The 26,133-nt window shown below is 37.9% G+C and overlaps 1 protein-coding gene across 2 annotated transcripts in view; it reads right to left on the bottom strand.

Annotated features, from left to right (window-relative positions):
- Nucleotides 1–26,133, bottom strand: part of LOC124114106 (leucine-rich repeat serine/threonine-protein kinase 1-like) — an 86,768-nt gene that overhangs the window by 56,255 nt on the left and 4,380 nt on the right. For both annotated transcript variants that reach the window (XM_048394304.1, XM_048394307.1), the window contains exon 2: nucleotides 4,310–4,385. In XM_048394304.1, coding sequence (XP_048250261.1) covers nucleotides 4,310–4,328 — 19 coding nt within the window. In that variant the 5' untranslated portion in view covers nucleotides 4,329–4,385. The remainder of the gene's footprint in view (nucleotides 1–4,309; nucleotides 4,386–26,133) is intronic.

Raw genomic sequence — 26,133 nt, 5'->3', positions numbered from 1 at the left:
TACAATGAAACACTGCAGGGAGAATAAACCACTTGGGGCTGTGCCCCCTCATGGTTTATTCTCCCTGCAGTGTTGTATTGTACGATAAACAACTCCCACTCATCAATTATTTCTTGAATAAGAGAGGACAGATTGACTCACAATCATGATGGAATAATATTTAGGTTACCAGTACACTTCCTGTTGCTATTGTTGCTGTGAGAAATGAAAAGCTGCATTTACGGTAATGTTCTTCCTGGACACATGATGACGTAAACATCAAGTGTTGCTGACGTTGATCTTGAATGTCACACGCTCACTCTGTGTCATGATCCAGTGCCTATAGATCATGATGTAATAACGCCCATCCAACACTGCTAGTGTTTCAACTATGCAAGTGAGTGACCATGTGTTGTATGCTGTAGAAAGTAATATTCCAGCCTTCTTGCAGAGGGCTGTGTATAATCAGTCTGGATCTGGGCCAGGCAAACAAGAGGTTGAGAGTTAGAAAAATGAGTGCTGTCATCAGGGTATCACATCAAGCCTTTATATAAATACAGGCCTGTGATCTCCTGAAAACCAATATGACCTAAAGTAAAAATCACATCAACAACTGGAGGGGCTAGACAGATTGCTGACCCTAGTGAACATCGACCTTCCTTGTACAGAATGTTGCTCTTCCTAGTAGTTTGTGTCTCTCGGGCTTGACGTGAATATCAATAATGAAATAAAGGTAAACATTTCTGACTGTATAGATAATCCTCCTACAGGTAATGTAAAGCCTCTAATCTTCCCATCTGGAAAGAATATAACATTTCATTCAGCCTCTATTAAAACCCAAAATATTCATATTTTTTTTTTAGTGGTTGTATAGTACTTGTGATGACCTAAGATCTAACACACGTCATACACCTGTCATCGTGACCGATTAAGGATAACTTTTGTCTGAATGAACATTTAATTTCAAAGGCTAATTACCATGTAGCCTCAAAATATTGCCTTAAAAAAGAAGTTGTTTGTTTGTTGTTTAACACCGTACTCAGCAATATTCCGGAAACATTCATATGTTACAATATAAACAGAAGTGTTATTAATAATATCCCTGGGATTTTATACCATCCCTGTTTATGAGATTTACGCCGACTGAAGAACAATAGGATGATGTCACTGGAAGTTTAACACAGGATAGAGTGATATCAGTCAGTGCCTATGATCTTTCAGCGAATATCTTAGAATGAAAGTTATAAGTTAACCCTGGCTTAACATGCAGCCAGGGGGCACGGGTGGCCCAGTCGTCTAAGGCGCCGTGATTCGCTGTGCAGAGTTGCGTCCCTTGGGCACGCCAGAAACCTATGATTGTGGGTTCGAATCCCGGTTCACCCAGATTATGTTTCTAGGTTTGTCAGCACCATACCCGTGCTCGTGGGTTTCACCGAAGTGGTTAAAGTCTGAGACCAGCATCACTTCGGGCTTTCCTCCCACATCAAGCTGACACGCCGCGATATAACTGGAATGCTGTTAAAAGTGGCGTTAAACCCAACTCACTCACTCACTCACTCACTCACTAACATGCAGCCAATACGTTACTTTGTTTTGTTTGTTTGTTGTTTAACGCTGCACTCAGCAATATTCCAGCTATATGACAGAGGTCTGTAAATAATCGAGTCTGGACCAGACAATCCAGTGATTGAAATCAAGAGCATCGATCCACGCAATTAGGATACGATGACATGCATCAACCAAGTCAGCGAGCCTGACCACCCGATCCTGTTAGTCGCCTCTTACGACAAGCATAGTCGCTTTTTACAGCAAGCTACACCTATTCTACCCCAGATCTTCATGGATCCAATACTTGGTTATATCTATGGGGACTTGAAATGCAAAACAACAACCAATCACACTCAGCATTCCTACAACTAAACACTGCAAGGGCTTCTTGACACTTGACTCATTTAATGACTCTTCTACAGCTCACACACAAAGGCATTCTAATATTTTTCAGTTAGATTTCATTACATATGTAACTTTAACCATAAGAGCAGAATCCTTATTTTTTACGGGTTTAACTAGGTGCAATATATGGCATCCTGTACACATAGAAATGAGGAAATGGACACAAATAATATCAACTCCAACACCCATTTGATGGAGATGAGTATGGATGGTGGAGTGAGTGAGTGAGTGAGTGAGTGAGTGAGTGAGTGAGTGAGTGAGTGAGTGAGTGAGTGAGTGAGTGAGTGAGTGAGTGAGTGAGTGAGTTTGGTTTTACGCCACTTTTAGCAATATTCCCACACAAAATATGGGCTTCATATATTGTACCCATGTCGGGAATCGAACCCGGGTTTTCGGCATGATGAGCGAACACTTTAACCACTTGGCTACCCAATATTGGAATGACTGATACAAATTAGACTGAAACATGTAGGTAAGATTTATGTGATTGTTCAGTCCTCGTAAGATATACAATCAATGTTCAGAGAGCCTATGTTTCAATTCAAAGGAAATCCCCATCTGTTGCAAACATAAGTTATTCTGTTTCAGTGTTTAAAATACCACCCTCCCCAACAGTCGGAGATGGTCTATATTACTGACGGACGGTCAGGTTTGAAAACTTGCACACCCGCTGGTCGGATGTCAAAGTTACTAAGCTGACAGTCCACCAGTTTGTTGTTATTTTCTGGGAACAAACATTAAACGGTAATAACATGTTTACCCTTTTGTTACTTTTTTTTCATTAGCCTAAAAAATTCTTGAAAGGCAACATTTTATCTGGTCTGATAACTTTGCAATGTTCAGTGGGACCCCTATTTTGATGTCAAGGCCCCCAAAATCTGGACTCGACAGTCCCCAGGTCTCGTACATATATAGACCAAGGGAAGTCCCTGGTTTTATTACCTCTCCATAGATCTGGTTAGAAATGGCATGCTTTTATGATAATATAATGATAATTATAACAATGATAATAATAATTATAATTGAACTAATATAGCGCACACTTCACACTGCTCTGTGCAGCAGCATATCGGCTTTCAGTTGTGGTTTTCGATAAACAGTAAACTACGTTTATAACGAACAAGCTTATAACAAACTGACGGATATGACAAACTTATTTTTTTGTCCCGGCCATTTGCTGTATATGCTGTACATATGCTTTTAACAAACTACAGTTATTATGAACTAAAATTAGTGGCCCCGCCCTTTGAGTTTGATAAAACTGTAGCTTACTGTATGTATACTTCTGCTCTAAACGTACAGATTTTGGTCCTTGGATGCACATAATTTATACAGGTGTTTATTTGTATCCATAATGTTGATATACAAAACAAAGTATCTGCTTGATATATACACTTACATATATACACTCAGGTGTTAGGAGAGTTTCATTTTAATGGTCCCCCCTAACATTTGTTATCTGCTATTATCATGATTATAGCTAAAAAGGATAGAATTATAATTAAACCGCCCGCATGTTATCAGAAATTAGCTGTCCACTGCAACTTGATAATGCCCTCATATTGCTTGACAACGGGCCATTATCCCGCCCTTTGTTAGCTGACGTCATATTGATGTTCAATAGTGACGTTATCTAGTTTGTTCTATGACGTTTCCATATTTGTAAAAGTGGGTCAGTGACATTCGTTGCGTGTTGATTGCAGTAAATGTTTCAAAACCGATATAATTCTATCCATTTTAGCTATAATAATGGCAAATTATCATTTGCAGAAGCCCTCAGTCTTTTCTTCGTCAGGCAGTTAATAGAAGACCATGGGCTTCTGCAAATGTAATGCCCTGAAAAATAGCGTTAACCTTCTAACAAACTTAGTGCGTTATGACCTGGCCTACTTGTGGTGATACCAAGACATGCATTGGCACACGCACCACCGGTATTCAATGACAACACTGTTCACTGTGATCCACCCTTAACCAGAGGGGTCGGCTCAGGCCTGTAGATTCCCATATCTGAGACACACAGGCATATATAGCATTCCTTTGCATGTCAATATATTGTCCATCTTCTGATAAAAGTTTGTATGAAAAAAATCGCAATTTTGATAGAGCCTGTCTAAATCTTTTAACATTAGTTTGTTTGTTTGTTGTATAATGCCACACTCAGCAAAATTCCAGCTATATGACAGCAGTCTGCCAATAAATCCAGTCTGGACCAGACAATCCAGATATTGATATCATGAGCATTGGTCTACACAAATGGGATACGATGACATGCATCAACCAAGTCAGCAAGTCTGACCACCTGATGCCATTAGTCACCTGTTACGGCAAGCAATGGTACAAGACTAACTGTTCAAAACCAACTGACTACACAGCTTACATTGTTCCCAGTCTGTCATGGCTGCTGCATACCGTGACCTGTCATCCTCAGCTAGAACCTTCTGCACTCTCCAAATCTGCAGACAAAAAAAGTAATCACTCACATGACAGCCCACCTTTGACCAACACATCAGCCAACCAGAGGTAAACAACAACCCTGAGATAAGATACGGCCAAGTTATTTCAAACAATCTTCAAAGCATATCATTACAACAGGCCTTTCATTGTTTACCTGTGTAGGAAACGAACGAATATTCAATTAACAGGCCTTGAAATACTTTCTTGTGAAATAATAATGACAACAACAACAACAACAACACTTGTAATAGCACCAACATTCACACAGTAAAGCACTTGTCCGAGAGTGGTGCGGGGAGTCGGGAGCATACAGCTGAACAGAAAGGTTCACTGTGGTTTTGGGATCCCGAGTCAGAAATGAAACAGAGTTAAACATTCAACAGAAAAACCATCAGGCCTTTCAAAGCATCATCTAGGTATGTGTTGTATTTATATCAGGCAACAACAAGAACATATCTGAGGACCATGTGTGTATATTTATGATTAATTCTATCATAAATAAAAAGGACTTGAGCAAACCATCTGACTTGTGATTTTGAGAGAGAGCTACATCATCCCTAGAACCAAGGAGTAGTTGATAAGAACAAGTGACCAAAGGTAGAAGGGTAAAGTACCCGGAACCTAAGGTTACACTAATACGTACACACACCAGATGTAGTTATATACTGGTCAACAACCAGTGAAGAACGTGACACAAACATTCCATCAACATAACAGAAGTGGTTGTGCATCAACACATGTTGATATCAGGGACATGAGTGATAATGATGTGCCCTGTGGACAAAACTGGAGCCCTGCTCCAAGGAATATGAACACGGAGGAGCATAGGGTGTCACAACCACAATTATGGAACATTTGTTGACAATGAGGTAGGACACATTTTAGTATGTCTGAGAGTCTTGCGAGATCTATGCAATGTTTTCAATGCTGTAGGATAGGGCACCTAAGCAGATTCTGTTTTTCTAATTAAACCAAACGTGTGCAAGGGTTAACAGGGGCAGTGCTACATGAAGATTTGAGGCTGCTGCCAATATAGCAAATACTGATTTTGATAATGTTGATTACATCATAGGCCACACTTTTACAATGAGAAATAATACAGAACCAGATCATAGAAATGATAAGTGATTTGAGCGAGGTTGTTGTTTTGGAATGTAGTGTGGGCTTATCTCACAGCAGTATTAGGGTTAAGATATCTGGAAAGACTTACAGTGTCCTATGTGACTCAGGTGAAACTTGAGCTGTATGAATTCAAATGTATTCTCATCTATTGGAGGTGAGTGTAGATTTCCTATAACAAAGTGAGGTGCAGGGTCATTGGTTGGTGCAGATGGGAAACCATTGGATGTGTTGGATGTGTCTACAATTCCTCTTACAGATAGTCAGCTATGTGTTGTACAGAACTTTCAGGTCTTTTTAGCCTTATCAATTGATGTGTTGTTAGGCTTAGATTTCTTGAGAAGCTAGAAGGCTGACATTGATGTTAGCCATAATAGCTTGACTTTGTGGGATGGACTTACAGAGACAAAGTTCATTGCCTATACAGATTATTCCAACTTTGTTATATGTATTTGTGATGAGGTACTACCACCACACACTGAAACTTTGTTGCCGGTGTATATTAATGACCCAGACATAAAGTCAGGCGTCGTCAATCCAATTGAGTCTATTATAGAATAGTAACACATGTTGGGTGCTAGATGTCTCACTTCATCTGCCAATCAAGTACCCTTGTTTAGGTTAATGAACCCTGCTAGTTCAGAGATTAAATTAGCAATAGGTGTCATTGAAGAAGTCGATATTGCCAATGTGTATGGAGAGTTAGGAGACAGTGACACCACACACACCACGCCTATCACCACAGGTGACAAAGCATTCAACCATGTTGATATTGACAGGACTCAATCATTAGGTGACAGGAATATGGATATCCAAATATGAAATGGAAGTTGATAAGTCGTAGAGGAATGCGATACCAAGTCCCATTAGCAGGTGTCTCAAAAAGAGAAGGGGTCCTAAGTGAGTTTCTCAATTCAGAAATTGTGGAGGATTTCCATGTCAGAAGAACAATGACAGGGAAGGTGAAGAAAGAAAACAAACATGTAAACAATAGAACTGCAAGTAAGGAAGTGTGACAATCATATAGGTATATCATATACGGAGGATATGTAGATCCAAGGTTATAATAACAAGTTGGTTTTAGTCCCAAGTTATAGTGTCATGTGTCAAAGCAAATAGGTACCCAGATAGGAAATCAAGGATGATCGAAAGTCGTAGAGGTAACATGCCTACGCAGATATGAAATGATGAAAAGGACGTAGAGGTAACATGCCTACAAAGATATGAAATGATGGTAAGTCGTAGAGGTCACATGCCTACGTTATCAAGCCATGGAGGAGACATGCCCATGTAGTAATAATGTCGACAGGGACGTAGAGGAGACATGCCTACGTTATTTGAATATAAACACATAGATGAGGAAATGCCTATGCTGTTTCAAAGCTTGAAAGATCAAGTCTAGAGATGCCTGACAGTCTCTAGTGGTGAGGTAGATATGTTTCTACCTCAAGTTGCTGAGTATATTGAGGACAGTCGAAAGACTAACGATGAATTCACTCGGGACGAAGGACAGAGGGTCGATTTGTCTCGTAGCCTGGGTGAAGACCTATAAATCGGTCGTGGGATGTAGATGATTGGCCAATCATATTTGTACAGAAGAGATTTGCCTAGTCAGAAGGCTGTTGTATACCTCCTGTTGACGAGAGGGAATGTTTCAAGAGAGAACAGATGGAATATTAAAGAGTTTTTTTCATGAGTTATGATGCTGACACAGACAAAGACACAACGATAGGAGTGAAAAGGGACATACGGTTATATATTAATGGGATTGAAGATGTAACAAATCAGAAGTTGTTTAAAAACAAGGCCTTTTAACTCAAAAATATTCAACTGACCCACAAGTACAGCATATTATTGAGACATGAACTGGAACTGTATGAACATAAGCGCTGTGTTCTGTGGTTTACTTAATGTTGGTAGACATTATTTATGAGAGAGTAATATGTTGTATGGTACATTGGTGACGATCAATTGGGATTGTTGTTTATTGTTTTTCACTTAGGGAAGATATGGCTTCATAAGGATAACAGAGTAGGAACTGAGATCAGATTTAAAATCTGAGAGATAACTTGGATATTTGCGTTCTAAAGGACCCTTAGGCTTCACACTTAAGGTGTGGAACTCAGTACCATTGACAACATGCATTCCGGATATCTATCTCTGGGGTAATACCTTCAGATATATGGGACGACTTAACATACAAACAGACATGGTATCATATGTTTGCTATTGAATTGCCCAAGATATCTAACTATCCGATTATGCTTAGAGAGACGTGAGGGAATATTAGTCTTCAGGCGAATCATACGTCCTGTGATGAGAACATGAGGGCTGTATTGAATTTTACTTATCGCATACATGACGACACTTTAAACGACTTGGTTGATGGGGTCACTTTGATCAAAAACATTATTCCTCAAGGTCCAATTCCTGGTTCTCAGACTCGCTCCAAGAGAGCATTGCTACCTTTTATTGGTGAATTCTCACATAATTTATTCGGAACTGCCCATGACAGTGACGTGAACATAATACGTCAACATATCAATATCTTATCAAATAGAATGAGAGCGGAAGAAGCAGCTTTTAATGTGTCACAAGATTACATGGGTTCGTACATGTCTAAGGCCAATGACAGAATGGACGGTTTGAAGCAAGGTATAATTGCAAATCATAATGAATTGCCTGAACTAATAAAGGTGATAAGATACGATGGTTTCAGGCCATGTATGCACATTGGATACAACTGGTAGCAAAGGAATTATATTTTGCTACTATGGTTGAAAGGAAGATTAATCCGTTGAGCACAGGATTATATAAGTTGTTACAAAATGTACTATCACCCGAGTTGATACCTTTCTGACATTTAAGGCGGACTCTATTAAAAATAAGGAGAGCATTGAAATGTCACAGTTTTAGAAATTTAAGTGATCTCAGACATACTAGTGTCCTCTTGTATAAATGTTGATCTTATACTGTATTCAAGATGTTACCGTACTACATGTTTTATGTTTTTGTGCTGACCTATATGCATTTATATATAATATATATGAATGGGTACACCTACCATATGAGAAAAACATATGTTAAATTTCATAAGAGAAAATATATATGTTATATGTTACCAGTATGTTGTATATGGTGCATTGCATTGCATCTCAGGAGTTCATTGATGTTTGAAAACGTATACTGTATTGGTAGATGCAGATGTGTTCTACAATAACACTTGTGAAGAATTTTACCATTAGGAATATGTATGTTGTAGCATGTTTGATGACTTGAATATTTGTTGATAGATTGCACGTGCGATCACTGCCCAATGAGACATTTGACAATATTCTATATAGGTGCATGTCCAGTGACTTTATGATAAGTTGATGTTGTTTTGATATTGAAAAACAAAACAAAAAAAACTATTGTGATTGTTGAGTCAGGTGAGATGTTGTTTGTTTCCTGAGTATAGATGCTGAAGCTAAATTTCAACATTTACTTGTAATCTTCAGTTAAAGAGGACTTCATGGAGTGTAATGCATGAATTTAAAGTAGTTTCCTATTTGATTTACAAATGACTGAATTTTGGACAATTAACTCTTTTGGACATCAGAGTCAAAGTTTTCGCTGTCATACATGTAGGAATGAGCAACCTCATTCTATAAGATGATGGAGAGAATCATTTCTTAATAAACTTCCAGGACATTTTTGATCATTTGATATGGAGAACTTTTCCCATTGGATCGAGACCATAAGAGTCAGAGTAAGTTGAATATGTTCTAGAACATACGGACATGGAACATGTTGATGATACAGAATAGTAAGATTAAAAATTGCATACATAGAACTCTGAAACTGATCATCAGTTGGTTATTGGTGTTGTGATACTATTGTGATTTTTTGCCTGAAGGAAAATGCTCATATGTCTTTATATAGAAAAAGCAAAAACTTTACAAAGAAACATAATTTGATTATGCCTTTATAACCTTCACATGTTATTATTTTCAGATAGGTACAACCCAAGACAGATCCTATCTGAGACATTAATAACCTTGTAAAATTTCATTGTATTGATTTACCTGGTCCTCAGATACATACACACACAAGTTGTTACATATTGATATTGTACTATTGTATTTACATCTTATATTTTATTATCATTGGTCAAACGCATGGGACATGCTCTACAACAGGAAGGGCATGTATAACCAGGGTATTTTAGAAAAAGGGTTTTTGGTATTTACTTAAAATGTAGTTTACTAAACTAAGCTTTTGGGTAAAATATAGACGCATATGAGAGAAGTGATTGTGCAGGATGAGGGCATCACCCCTGGGGCAAGTGATTATTGGTTTTGCTTCTCTTAAGTGATAGAGTATAAACTTTTCATTAGTACAATGAATTAGTAGAATTGGTCTTGAAATGGGAATGTCAGAAGGGAGATAGATAGAGTGAACAAAATGGTTAGACTTGTGGTGATCAAATATTTCTGAGTACTTCTGCTTGATTCGAATGTCTAAATAACATGAATAAGTATCTTTTCGGCATCTTCTAGTCTGGCAGAGTACTTGAGGGTATTTGATCATATGAGTATGTCCGAGTTGACCAGTGACCTTAGGGAGGTAATCAAATTGGTTAGTTCGAAAAGCTTGATGGTAAAACTAAGTACTATGGAAATTGGGGAATGACCATTATGACTCATTTCACATGATGTCAAATGTGATTTTGGAGGGAGGAGCTAAAATTATCATCGATAGTATTTTGTTAGTTGTCCGAGAGTGGTGTCGGGAGCATACAGCTGAACAGAAAGGTTCACTGTGGTTTTGGGATCCCGAGTCAGAAATGAAACAGAGTTAAACATTCAACAGAAAAACCATCAGGCCTTTCAAAGCATCATCTAGGTATGTGTTGTATTTATATCAGGCAACAACAAGAACATATCTGAGGACCATGTGTGTATATTTATGATTAATTCTATCATAAATAAAAAGGACTTGAGCAAACCATCTGACTTGTGATTTTGAGAGAGAGCTACATCATCCCTAGAACCAAGGAGTGGTTATTAAGAACAAGTGACCAAAGGTAGAAGGGTAAAGTACCCGGAACCTAAGGTTACACTAATACATACACACACCAGGTGTAGTTATATACTGGTCATGTATCTATCATCCCAATACATACACACACCGGATGTAGTTAAATACTGGTCATGTATCTATCATCCTAATACATACAAACACTGGATGTAGAATACTGGTCATGTATCTATCATCCTAATACATACACACACTGGATGTAGTTAAATACTGGTCATGTATCTATCATCCTAATACATACACAACGGATGTAGTTATATACTGGTCATGTATCTATCATCCTAATACATACACACACTGGATGTAGTTATATACTGGTCATGTATCTATCATCCTAATACATACACACACTGGATGTAGTTATATACTGGTCATGTATCTATCATCCTAATACATACACACACTGGATGTAGTTATATACTGGTCATGTATCTATCATCCTAATACATACACACACCAGATGTAGTTATATACTGGTCATGTATCTTTCATCCTAATACATACACACACTGGATGTAGTTATATACTGGTCATGTATCTATCATCCTAATACATACACACACCAGATGTAGTTATATACTGGTCATGTATCTATCATCCTAATACATACACACACTGGATGTAGTTATATACTGGTCATGTATCTATCATCCTAATACATACACACACCAGATGTAGTTATATACTGGTCATGTATCTATCATCCCAATACATACACACACTGGATGTAGTTATATACTGGTCATGTATCTATCATCCTAATACATACACACACTGGATGTAGTTAAATACTGGTCATGTATCTATCATCCTAATACATACACACACTGGATGTAGTTATATACTGGTCATGTATCTATCATCCTAATACATACACACACCAGATGTAGTTATATACTGGTCATGTATCTATCATCCTAATACATACACACACTGGATGTAGTTATATACTGGTCATGTATCTATCATCCTAATACATACACACACTGGATGTAGTTATATACTGGTCATGTATCTATCATCCCAATACATACACACACTGGATGTAGTTAAATACTGGTCATGTATCTATCATCCTAATACATACACACACTGAATGTAGTTAAATACTGGTCATGTATCTATCATCCCAATACATACACACACTGGATGTAGTTATATACTGGTCATGTATCTATCATCCTTATACATACACACACCAGATGTAGTTAAATACTGGTCATGTATCTATCATCCTAATACATACACACACTGGATGTAGTTATATACTGGTCATGTATCTATCATCCTAATACATACACACACTGGATGTTGTTATATACTGGTCATGTATCTATCATCCTAATACATACACTCACTGAATGTAGTTATATACTGGTCATGTATCTATCATCCTAATACATACACACACTGGATGTAGTTATATACTGGTCATGTATCTATCATCCCAATACATACACACACCGGATGTAGTTATATACTGGTCATGTATCTATCATCCCAATACATACACACACTGGATGTAGTTATATACTGGTCATGTATCTATCATCCCAATACATACACACACCGGATGTAGTTATATACTGGTCATGTATCTATCATCCCAATACATACACACACTGGATGTAGTTATATACTGGTCATGTATCTATCATCCTAATACATACACACACTGGATGTAGTTAAATACTGGTCAGGTATCTATCATCCTAATACATACACACACTGGATGTAGTTATATACTGGTCATGTATCTATCATCCTAATACATACACACACTGGATGTAGTTATATACTGGTCATGTATCTATCATCCTAATACATACAAACACTGGATGTAGTTATATACTGGTCATGTATCTATCATCCTAATACATACACACACTGAATGTAGTTATATACTGGTCATGTATCTATCATCCTTATACATACACACACCAGATGTAGTTAGATACTGGTCATGTATCTATCATCCAAATACATACACACACCAGATGTAGTTATATACTGGTCATGTATCTATCATCCAAATACATACACACACCAGATGTAGTTAGATACTGGTCATGTATCTATCATCCAAATACATACACACACTGGATGTAGTTATATACTGGTCATGTATCTATCATCCTAATACATACACACACTGGATGTAGTTAAATACTGGTCAGGTATCTATCATCCTAATACATACACACACCAGATGTAGTTATATACTGGTCATGTATCTATCATCCTAATACATACACACACTGGATGTAGTTATATACTGGTCATATATCTATCATCCTAATACATACAAACACTGAATGTAGTTAAATACTGGTCATGTATCTATCTCCCAATACATACACACACTGGATGTAGTTAAATACTGGTCATGTATCTATCATCCCAATACATACACACACTGAATGTAGTTAAATACTGGTCATGTATCTATCATCCTAATACATACACACACTGGATGTAGTTATATACTGGTCATGTATCTATCATCCTAATACATACACACACTGGATGTAGTTATATACTGGTCATGTATCTATCATCCTAATACATACACACACTGGATGTAGTTATATACTGGTCATGTATCTATCATCCTAATACATACACTCACTGAATGTAGTTAAATACTGGTCATGTATCTATCATCCTAATACATACACACACTGGATGTAGTTAAATACTGGTCATGTATATCATCCTAATACATACACACACCAGATGTAGTTATATACTGGTCATGTATCTATCATCCTAATACATACACACACTGGATGTAGTTATATACCGGTCATGTATCTATCATCCCGATACATACACACACTGGATGTAGTTATATACTGGTCATGTATCTATCATCCTAATACATACACACACTGGATGTAGTTAAATACTGGTCATGTATCTATCATCCGAATACATACACACACTGGATGTAGTTATATACTGGTCATGTATCTATCATCCTAATACATACACACACCGGATGTAGTTATATACTGGTCATGTATCTATCATCCTAATACATACACACACCGGATGTAGTTAAATACTGGTCATGTATCTATCATCCTAATACATACACACACTGGATGTAGTTATATACTGGTCATGTATCTATCATCCTAATACATACACACACCAGATGCAGTTAAATACTGGTCATGTATCTATCATCCTAATACATACACACACTGGATGTAGTTATATACTGGTCATGTATCTATCATCCTAATACATACACACACCAGATGTAGTTAGATACTGGTCATGTATCTATCATCCTAATACATACACACACTGGATGTAGTTATATACTGGTCATGTATCTATCATCCTAATACATACACACACTGGATGTAGTTATATACTGGTCATGTATCTATCATCCTAATACATACACACACTGGATGTAGTTATATACTGGTCATGTATCTATCATCCTAATACATACACACACTGGATGTAGTTAAATACTGGTCATGTATCTATCATCCTAATACATACACACACTGGATGTAGTTAAATACTGGTCATGTATCTATCATCCTAAAACATACACACACCAGATGTAGTTATATACTGGTCATGTATCTATCACCCTAATACATACACACACCAGATGTAGTTAAATACTGGTCATGTATCTATCATCCTAATACATACACACACCGGATGTAGTTATATACTGGTCATGTATCTATCATCCTAATACATACACACACTGGATGTAGTTATATACTGGTCATGTATCTATCATCCTAATACATACACACACTGGATGTAGTTATATACTGGTCATGTATCTATCATCCCAATACATACACACACTGGATGTAGTTATATACTGGTCATGTATCTATCATCCCAATACATACACACACTGGATGTAGTTATATACTGGTCATGTATCTATCATCCTTATACATACACACACCAGATGTAGTTAAATACTGGTCATGTATCTATCATCCTAATACATACACACACTGGATGTAGTTAAATACTGGTCATGTATCTATCATCCTAATACATACACACACTGGATGTAGTTATATACTGGTCATGTATCTATCATCCAAATACATACACACACTGGATGTAGTTAAATACTGGTCATGTATCTATCATCCTAATACATACACACACTGGATGTAGTTATATACTGGTCATGTATCTATCATCCTAATACATACACACACTGGATGTAGTTAAATACTGGTCATGTATCTATCATCCTAATACATACACACACTGGATGTAGTTATATACTGGTCATGTATCTATCATCCTAATACATACACACACTGGATGTAGTTAAATACTGGTCATGTATCTATCATTCTAATACATACACACACCAGATGTAGTTAAATACTGGTCATGTATCTATCATCCTAATACATACACACACTGGATGTAGTTATATACTGGTCATGTATCTATCATCCTAATACATACACACACTGGATGTAGTTATATACTGGTCATGTATCTATCATCCTAATACATACAAACACTGGATGTAGTTATATACTGGTCATGTATCTATCATCCTAATACATACACACACTGGATGTAGTTATATACTGGTCATGTATCTATCATCCTAATACATACACACACTGGATGTAGTTATATACTGGTCATGTATCTATCATCCTAATACATACAAACACTGGATGTAGTTATATACTGGTCATGTATCTATCATCCTAATACATACATGACCAGTATATAACTACATCCAGTGTGTGTATCTATCATCCTAATACATACACACACTGGATGTAGTTATATACTGGTCATGTATCTATCATCCTAATACATACAAACACTGGATGTAGTTATATACTGGTCATGTATCTATCATCCTAATACATACACACACTGGATGTAGTTATATACTGGTCATGTATCTATCATCCTAATACATACAAACACTGGATGTAGTTATATACTGGTCATGTATCTATCATCCTAATACATACACACACCAGATGTAGTTATATACTGGTCATGTATCTATCATCCCAATACATACACACACTGGATGTAGTTATATACTGGTCATGTATCTATCATCCTAATACATACAAACACTGGATGTAGTTAAATACTGGTCATGTATCTATCATCCTAATACATACACACACTGGATGTAGTTATATACTGGTCATGTATCTATCATCCTAATACATACACACACTGGATGTAGTTATATACTGGTCATGTATCTATCATCCTAATACATACACACACTGGATGTAGTTATATACTGGTCATGTATCTATCATCCTAATACATACACACACTGGATGTAGTTAAATACTGGTCATGTATCTATCATCCTAATACATACACACACTGGATGTAGTTAAATACTGGTCATGTATCTATCATCCTAATACATACACACACCGGATGTAGTTATATACTGGTCATGTATCTATCATCCTAATACATACACACACCGGATGTAGTTAAATACTGGTCATGTATCTATCATCCTAATACATACACACACTGGATGTAGTTAAATACTGGTCATGTATCTATCATCCTAATACATACACACACCGGATGTAGTTAAATACTGGTCATGTATCTATCATCCTAATACATACAAACACTGAATGTAGTTAAATACTGGTCATGTATCTATCATCCTAATACATACACACACTGGATGTAGTTAAATACCGGTCATGTTTCTATCATCCTAAAAAAACAAGGTTATCTAATCCTTTAGACATACGACAGTAGACATTTTAAGAACACATTTACCATGAGATTTCCCTGAATACCTGAATATCCCTGAATTGACAACTGTGTTGTGTAATTCCCACCAATACATCACCACTTCTCATCTGTTGTAAAAAGTGTGTCACAGGACATTTGTGGGCCAACTAGTAAAGCTAAAATCAACCTAACACCCAACCCCTCAGCTGAACCCAGTGAAGTGTGTGTTAGTCATGCATCAACTACATTCTCATCAGTCCCCAGGATCTGCTTCCTCTTGTGTAGGAAGTAATACAATTGAAACATTCCAACATATTGTAGTCAAAATGTATGAAATAAACCAGTCTAATCACAAGCAGATCTTTCACTCGATGTGTTATTTCCCTGCAGGAAGATTTGGGGGGTCAAAGTTTCCTGTGGGTTCATCTGAAGCAACCCTGTGTGAGTGAGTGAGTGAGTTTGGTTTTACCCCGCTTTTAGCAATATTCCAGCAATATCATGGCGGGGGTCACCAGAAATGGGCTTCACACATTGTACCCATGTCGGGAATCGAACCCGGGTCTTCGGCGTGACGAGCGAACGCTTAAACCACTAGGCTACCCGATCGCCCCTCAACCCTGTGTGAAGTTGTGTTTAGATCTTGACACAGACAGGTACATTACTGGAGCTAAAGATTGGATTTTAAACATGTTAAAGAGATTGGAAATAAACAAAATATAATTTAGTGTTAAGAATAATATAATAAGACCTCTGAAATCAATGCAAACCGGCTACTCCCTTTTATTTGTTTGGATTAAGAAGATATAGGTGCTGCTATATCTCCGTGCAATCTCATTAAAATCAGATCTTAGTTCTCGCTACCTCTAAACCAAGATATGAGGACATACCATCTCGGGTCATGTCAGAACAACCTTTCATCCAACCAATCAGAGCGTCACTTACCAGATCATGAAAGTGACAGTCATGATTTCATGCGAACACGAATGATTTAACAAGGGGTATTTCGATTGAACAGTTACAGGCTTTATGATTGAATCCAATGTTGTGCATAGTCTGTCACCACTGAGTGTAAAATGACCTTTTAACAGATAACCAACACAAAGTATGTTTGTATTTCTGACTGTGTCAACAAACTAACTGTGTCAATGAGTGAGTGAGTTGGGTTTCATGCCACCTATAACAGTATTCCAGTTATATCACGGCGTGTCAGCTTAATGTGGGAGGAAAGCCCGAAGTGATCCAGGTCTCAGATGTTTACTACTTCGGTGAAACCCACGAGCACGGGTATGATGCTGGCAAACCTAGAAACATAATCGGGGCGACCCAGGATTCAAACCCACAATCATAGGTTTCTGGCATTCCCAAGGGACGCAACTCTGCACAGCGAATCACTTTGACTTAGACGACTGGGCCACCCGTGCTCCCACTGTGTCAATGAACTGGGCTATGTGGTCAAATGACTGTAGCCCAGCAGTAAGACAAGACAAAGATTGTTGCTGGTGTCAAAGAAGAAACAGAATGCAGAGGATGGTAAAAGAGGATAAAGATGAAGAAGCATCTCCACTCTGAGAACGTCCTCCTGCTACTGCTAGAGAAGCACAACCTGACCTTTGGTTCAGGAGTACGTTGTACGCCTCATGCTCAACATTTTATCCACGGGTCATATTCAGGTAAGACACAAAACACCTTATGTAATAATAGTGTCGAACAAAACTGTACATATGTCCTGGACCCACTTGCACACAGCGATCTTAGCGCTAAAATGATCGTAACTCCCATGCTTTAACATAGGCTTACAATAGTCGTAGCGCTAAGATCGCTTTGTGCAAGTGGGCCCTGGTTACATGGTAGTGCTGAGCAGTCAGAATATATCAGTCAGTGAACAGCATTTTGGTTTTTTGTCGGAGGCTCAGGAATTAGGGTGAATTTATAAATAAATACATTTAGAAAACGTAGAGGGATGGTTACTTAAAATGTTGAAATTAACGAGAGCGTGAATTAAATGCGAAAAATGCAAGTGGTCTTTGTTTGCATTAATGAAACTTCGCATTTATGTCTCCAAAATGACTATCAACAATAAGATGGCCTCACTGCACACTTTGGATAGCAGAAATACCAACTTGAATATAAACAAAAACACGGTATATTGAGCAGCAGTTGTATCAAGTACTTAACAATTTCATTTAAAGAATAGGAATTACACAATAGGCATCTGGTGAGTTGTCACTGCTGGGGTCAAGAGATGTAACCACTTGTGTCAAACTAGGCATCATTGACCACTCCAATCAGTGAACTGTTGTTAGTTGAATTATTTTATTCCCTTTGAGCTTCCTTAATGCCAGCCAACAGAATAAACATATGTGTGTTGATTTTAGGAAAACACTGTTTATAGATATTACGAGAGTGCTTTACTCAGTGCTAATAAGCGGTGCTATTTGCTGTTTGATTGGATTAAGGTAAGGATATGTACCATTCCACTGGGGATGGGGTGGGGGGAGTCACATTGATTTTGAGTCGCATTTTTGGCCAGGGGTCAGCAGTCATATTAATTTGGAGACGCATTAATTTCAAGATTTACAGTAGTTTAGGGGGATTTGAACAGCTGACATAGTACCTATCTTTGTTGTCGTTGTAGTAGCTTATGCCCATGTGGCCGTAGGGGCTAGGGAGACATGACAATGTCACGCTCCTTGTATGCAGGGCTAGGAGGCAGCCATGTTTGAGACAGCGGAGATGTAAGGAGCGTGTTCACTGGATGCTATATACACCTACTCTGGGTTGCTCAAAAGGCAACTCTGCTTGTTGTAAGAGATGACTAACAGGAATTGGTGGTCAGGCTCGCTGACTTGGTTGAAGCATGTCATCAATCCCAATTGCGTATATCAATGCTTAATCACTGGATCACTGGATCAAGACCTGTTCACTTTACTGTTGTGTGAGATAATGTCCTTAGGTTAGTGTTAGATATGGATGTGGGAGAATTAGCACAGGAATAAAATAGGTTTATTCTTGGATATTTTATTACGGCAGTTAGAGGGGTGGTTGTAATAAATAAAGTTCACAAGTTGGTGTAAAAAAGTTGTATGTAGGTAGGGAAGGGGGAAAAGTAGGTAGGATTTTTCTATAAATTATGTTGATGAAGGTTTGCCCTCTGCTGTGTTTGTTAAAATAACTTTAAATCAACATTCACTCTTTGTGTTTTATGTATAATTAGAGTTGATAGAGAAGATAATTAGAGAAGAGAACACAACGCAAAGCACCGCAGTAAAATATCAGACCTTTTGCCACCCATTCATATGGTTCTACCGTCACTTGGAGCCTTTTATAGACATTAGAAGGCGCCTATTACAGTTTTATTATGGTGCGACACGTGAAGATCCGGGGGAGAATAGGTCTTCAGCAACCAATGCTTTCTGTAAAAGGCGACTAAGCTTGTCGTAAGCGGCAACTGATGGGATTGGTTAGTCAGGCTCACTGACTTGGTTGATGCATGTCATCATACACAATACAATACAATATAGTTTATTAAAGTCTCACCATTTGTACAGCAGGGGTTTAATTAAAGCATTTTAAATATCTAAAAACTTAAAAGTACAAATGCCACCCAAGGGGGTTACGAGAGACTATATCTTACACAAATGTAAGTGCTCTATAAAATTAGTATCATATCCCATATTACGTGGATCAGTGCTCATGCTGTCAATGACTGGATTTTCTGGTGCAGACTTGATTATTATAGATCACTGTCTTATAGCTTGAATATTGCTAAGTGCGGCGTTAAACAACAAACAAAACATATTTATATCAAGGCACATCAGCTTCCTGTGGGAGGAAACACTGATGTCATGCAATTCTTTGACTTTGAGAAACCCACAAGCCAAGACATGGTGTAGACAAACTCAGAAATTGAATTAGGTCAAATCTGGGATTTGAACCCACAATCAATTCTGGCACGCCTAAGGGTTGCAACTCGGCCCAGTAAATTGTGGTGTCTTAGACGACTGGGCCAGAATCTATGAATAACAAACATTCGAAAGTAAAAAATGAACACTAAATTGGCAGACTTTTCTGGTTCATTTGACAATATTGATCAAACACATCCTTCTCTTGTCTCAACAGTCTCAACATGACTGTTCCAGTAACCCTAAACAGGAAGTAGGGAGTCCTTTAGAATTGTCTTGAAAAGATTTTTGCATTTTTATTATTGAATAAACATAAACGCCTGTGTGCACACTGTCTTGATCCTCATTGATTAACCTCTGTATTCCTTCTTTGTATACCACTATACTACATGACAAACCAAAGGAGAAACCTTTTTACTAAACATACCGACACATTGATACACATTTCTACATCTCTATCTTCAAGGTTCAGGACCACTTGGCATAAATGACAGCAAATGTCTTCTGAACTTCACTGAGAAGGCAGTATATGAAATGCTGGATTCCTCATACATAAAATTCATTTAAATTTGGGGATAGAACATAGAGGCAAGAAGTTATCATCCCATGCTTCATCTGTCTCTTTAAGCACATGAATCAGAATTTCTGCTCAGATTGGCAAAATGAAATGTTTTGTTTGTTTATTTGTTGTTTACCGCCGCACTCAGGAATACTCCAGCTATATGACAGTGGTCTGTAAATAATCGGGTCCGGACCAGACAATCCAGTGATTGACATCATGAGCACCGACTCATGCAATTGGAATACGATGAAATGTATCAACCAAGTCAACGAGCCTGACCACCCGATCCTGTTAGTCACCTCTTACGACAAACATAGTCGTCTCTTACGGCAAGCATGGGTTGCTGAAAACCTATTCTTAGATCTATGCACAAAGATTCAGAGTAACAAAAAGCTCTCAACAAAGACACCATGGATGACTTCAACTTTCCATGTCAACTTTCACTATAGGTTGAGCAATATCCCAGCAGCTCTAGCCTTATTTGTGAGTGATACATAAACACATGCTTATGATATAGTCAGAATTGGGCAAGGGATTCTGCTTTGAGCAGAGATTTCTTAAGACTACGGTTGCTTTTTGTCAGATTTAATTATACAGCTAAATCAGGCCCTGTGATGTTATAATACCTTAAAACACATCTGTGACGTCATTCCATTGTTTGAACACTCTATTATTTTTCAGGAATGGAGAGTTGTTTGTCAACTCTACTATACATTATCTTGAAGAAACATTTGAATTAATTTCCTCTTGGAACAGACGGAACTATTTTTACATTTATTTACAAGTGAATATTTTCAAATTTTTTTGGCAAACATGTGTCGTCAGCGGGGTTCGAACCAGCATCGTCAGATTTGAAAATGTCTAATCCTCAATCTCAGCTACTGCGGCACATGAAGGCATGGTGTGAAATATATTATTAAATATTTTCATAATTTTGCATGTGCTTAAAAGCTCAAAATAATATGTATATATTTTGTGTTAGAGCAGGTTACCTACAACAATGTGCATATTTATAGCAGTTAGATAAACCTTTGACGAGAAGAAAACAAATAAGGTAATATAAATATCGCTTTTTCGGGGCTCTATATTTCCTATAAGACCCATCAGCATGTATTAACAATGTGCAAGCAATTGCATGATAAATACTAGTTTAGGACCCAACGAAATTATGAAGAGCTGTGTACCATGCATTGTAAATGTCAGCTCGCAACGGAGCTTGGCGCACGTGTAACAGCGGCAAAGAACGCATTCCTCGTGCATCACGCAAGGTCGACTCACGCAGTATAAATACAGACAACAAAGAGTTCTGGTTTATTTTTCAAATATTTTCAACTACAGGATATTTTGTCAAAGTGTAAAAGTAGGGATGAGTTTTAAGTAGGGGAATATCCTCGTAACTCTCCATTCCTTAAAAATAATGGGCCTCGGCCCCTGCGGGGCCTCTGCTCCATTATTTTGAGACCTGACTTGGTTGTGGTTCAGAGGAATCTGACAGCAAATCGGTATATCGACCAAATTCTTCAATGCCACCTTCAAATTATCAACCAACAATGCTACACCTCACACAGCTCATGTCACTGTTGCCTTCAACGTCACATGTCTTGCCATGGACTTCAAGATCTCCCGATCTGAACCCAATAGATCATCTGTGGAATGAATTCAATAGACATGTACGTCAACGTCAACATACGCCACAGACACTTGCACAAGTGGCCAACACACTGCAGGAAGAATGGAGGAAAATTCCACATGACAGAATCTGTAGGCTTACTCAGTGAGTTGGGTTTAACACCGCTTTTAACAGTATTCCAGCAATATCGTGGCATATCAGCTTGATGTCGGAGGAAAGCCCCAAGTGATGCAGGTCTCAGACATTCACCACTTCGGTGAAACCCACGAGCACAGGCATGGTGCTGACAAACCTAGGAACATAATTGGGGCAAACCGGGTTTCGAACCCACAATCATAGGTTTCTGGCGTGTCAAAGGGACGCAACTCTGCACAGCGAATCGTGGCACGTTAGACGACTGGGCCACCCGTGACCCCTGACTTCCTCAGGCCGTGCTGAAGTGGTGCAGCGCAGTGATAACAGCACACAGTGGTCACACCAGGAACTGATGAGCCCATCGAGGACTTGCATGTTTTGTGACAGGATAATCATTATTGCCATTATGTATACAGAAGATGTGACTATCACCTTGCTAAGTTACATCCTTGTGTCAATCAAATTAAATGAAATATGGAAATTTAAATGAACACAATAAAAAAAATTACAAAAATGTTAGAAGAGTATATATTAACTCAATATGCTGACACAGTGTTCACCTGGTGCAAGGGCAAGGACAAGTAGTCCTGAAACCTTGTGACCAACAATAAAGAAGTTTTTATCCACAAAACTTTCATGTTCCTTAAACATTAATGACTTGAACAAAACATAACATATTACTGGGCTGGTGTATCTATGCATCATGAATTTGCATATGACAATATGATACACAATACACTTTCTTCATATCCATATTTTAGTTTTGTAATCAATTTTATCAAGGTAAAATTTTGAAATAACTAGGTCAAATAACCCTCCTGGCAACTGCTTGGGTAGCTTTTCCATCACAAAGCTTAGAGCTAGGTCTGATAGCATAATAGTGTTTCAACAAAATAATTACAATGTATATCCAGAAAAATGAAATCTGCTTTTCAGACAAATGTGATGGACCCAGTAGTGTACAACATACATACAATTGTATTTACTATCTCAACATCACCACAAATAATTTCAATTTTATTCAATAGTCAATATCCATTCTTCTATGAATCCATAACTGTTCCATCAGTTTCTTTGGGAAAGAAAGATGAATTAAAAGGGTGACCCCCAATAATCATTAAATACCAACACGAAGCACGCACACATGCACGTGCGTGATGCACATCACTATAAAAACACATATTTAAGCAGGACAGGATCTGTTTGATATTAATGTTAAAAGATCCGGGTTAGAAAAGGTCTTCAGCAATCCATGCTTGCCATAAAAGGCGACTTTGTTTGTCGTAAGCGGTAACTAAAGGGATCGGGTGGTCAGGCTCGTGATGCATGTCAACGTATCCTAATTGCGTGGATCAATGCTCATGATGTAAATCACTGGATTCAGACTCGATTATTTACAGACTGCCATCATATAGCTGGAATTTTGCTGAGTGCGGCGTTAAACAACAAACAAACCAAACTGATGTTAAAAGACTTTTTTCATAGGAGCTTTTAACAGAAGATGGATGGTATACTGACATGCCAAGAAATACTATAAGAGGTAGCAGGATCACAAGGGGTACATGGGGCTTTATGCCTCCTGCGTTAGGTGTTATACCACTAGCCCAGGGACCCCATGTACACCAAGTGATCCTGCTGCAACGAATTTATCTTACCGACATGTTTTGATGTGATATTGTAAAAGAATTAACACAAATTCAAAATTGATAGAAAACAGCTGTTCGACTGAGTTTAACTTGTGCTGTGTCACGTGACTTCCAGTGACTTTGGAAAAACATCAACTTTTTGCTTTGAAGCAGGGTATAAGGGATTTATTCTGTCTATCAGAAATTCACATGCAGCCTGATTTGCTCAAGGCAGGTATAAAAGATTTATTCCCCCGCTGAGAAATTTATTCCCTTCCAAGGCGGGTTGCACAGTATTTTATCAAGATCATGTGGACCAATCAGTTCTCATCATTCTGACATGGAAGTAGGATAAAAGATTATGTACACTGTGTAACCATCATAAAGCTGAAGATGGGTAGCATTTTCTGGTTGTATGTCCTTTCATTTCTCAGTTTAGAATTAAATATATTCCATCTAAATTCATTGTACATCCAAATATATAAAAAAATTCACTTTCCTGCGCTAGATATCATTGGACTCTATCACATATATTGATAGTCCAATCAGAGAACGTTTCACAAAATCAAAATCCATGACTGTTACATCTTTGTACGAAAGTGATTTACCGCTGCCTGTCTTTTTTTATGCGAATATGTCTTTTTCATCTTTTAAACCCCCCCCCCCAACGATTGCCTATGTCATTGTGTCAGGGATGAAATCGAGAATGTTTTCGTTATCTGATGGACTAGGTCGTCGCTTATGGTAGTCACCATCTTTGTGAAGCTATACGAGAACAGCTATCTGATTGGATATCGCATCTTCATTACAAGGGGCACAACTCGTGATCTACGCGTGGTGGTGCCAGGGTCAAGCCAAGGAAAGTGGCCTTGATGGGGCAATAGGGTGACTATTGGTCTGGAAATCACTATTGCGATAACTATTGATATTGAAAGAAACTATTGCGATAACTATTGATATTGCAAGCAACTATTGTGATAAATATCGATAGTTTTCAGTGTATCATTTCAGATGGAATTTAGAGTTGAATTAAACCTTGGAACTGAAGTTTCCTTTGAATGTGATAACCATAACAACAAATAAAAAGTAAAGTTTGACATATGACTGATTTGTTTGTTCTTTACCCTAATAATTTACGAAAAAGAAAATTCCACATTACCATGTGTAAATAACTACCACTCATGATCAAAAGAAAAACAAATTTGAACAGCATTGCATGTATAATCGAAACTATCGATATTCCTAACTGAAATTGATACTATTGATCGGAAAATGATTTAACAATCAATATATTGATTTTAAGTGCTTACCAACAGCAATATATCGATATTTCGATTTATCGTGACACCCCTATCGGGCAAGGGTAGAAACTAGGCTTTGACAAAGGCTAGTGGACACGCTTGCCTGGGGAAGATGAGGATCCTATGGCATTTCACTATGAGTGAGTGAGTGAGTGAGTATGGTTTTACCCCGCTTTTAGCAATATTCCAGCAATATCACGGCGGGGGACACCAGAAATGTGCTTCACACATTGTACCCATGTCGGGAATCGAACCCGGGTCTTCGGCGTGACGAGCGAACACTTTAACCACTAGGCTACCCGACCGCCCCATTTCACTATGAAGTCACTGCTAATTTTGCACACTGAATAAAACCACTTTGTGACATGAGCTTCGCTGATATTCCACAGGCTTACTGAAAATAGGGTAAGAGATCATTGTCATGATTTTTAATATATAGAGAATACTACACTCATTCTCGTTAGATACCATTTTTACGAAACGAGTGGACTTTCTATGGTATCTGACCGAGCGAAAATACGCTTCAAGGGGGACACCGATGGCACAACCGGATCATCCAGAGTAAGTCTAGATATCTGTCCAGATAGTTTAAACAGACTTCATTTCACCACGACTATCCTTTTACGTGAAATCA

Source organism: Haliotis rufescens, unplaced genomic scaffold (assembly GCF_023055435.1).
Source record: "Haliotis rufescens isolate VD_foot unplaced genomic scaffold, xgHalRufe1.0.p SCAF_1, whole genome shotgun sequence".
Lineage (NCBI taxonomy): Eukaryota > Metazoa > Mollusca > Gastropoda > Lepetellida > Haliotidae > Haliotis > Haliotis rufescens.
The sequence above is the reverse complement of the archived record's forward strand: the minus strand, read 5'-3'. Positions and strand labels throughout refer to the sequence as shown.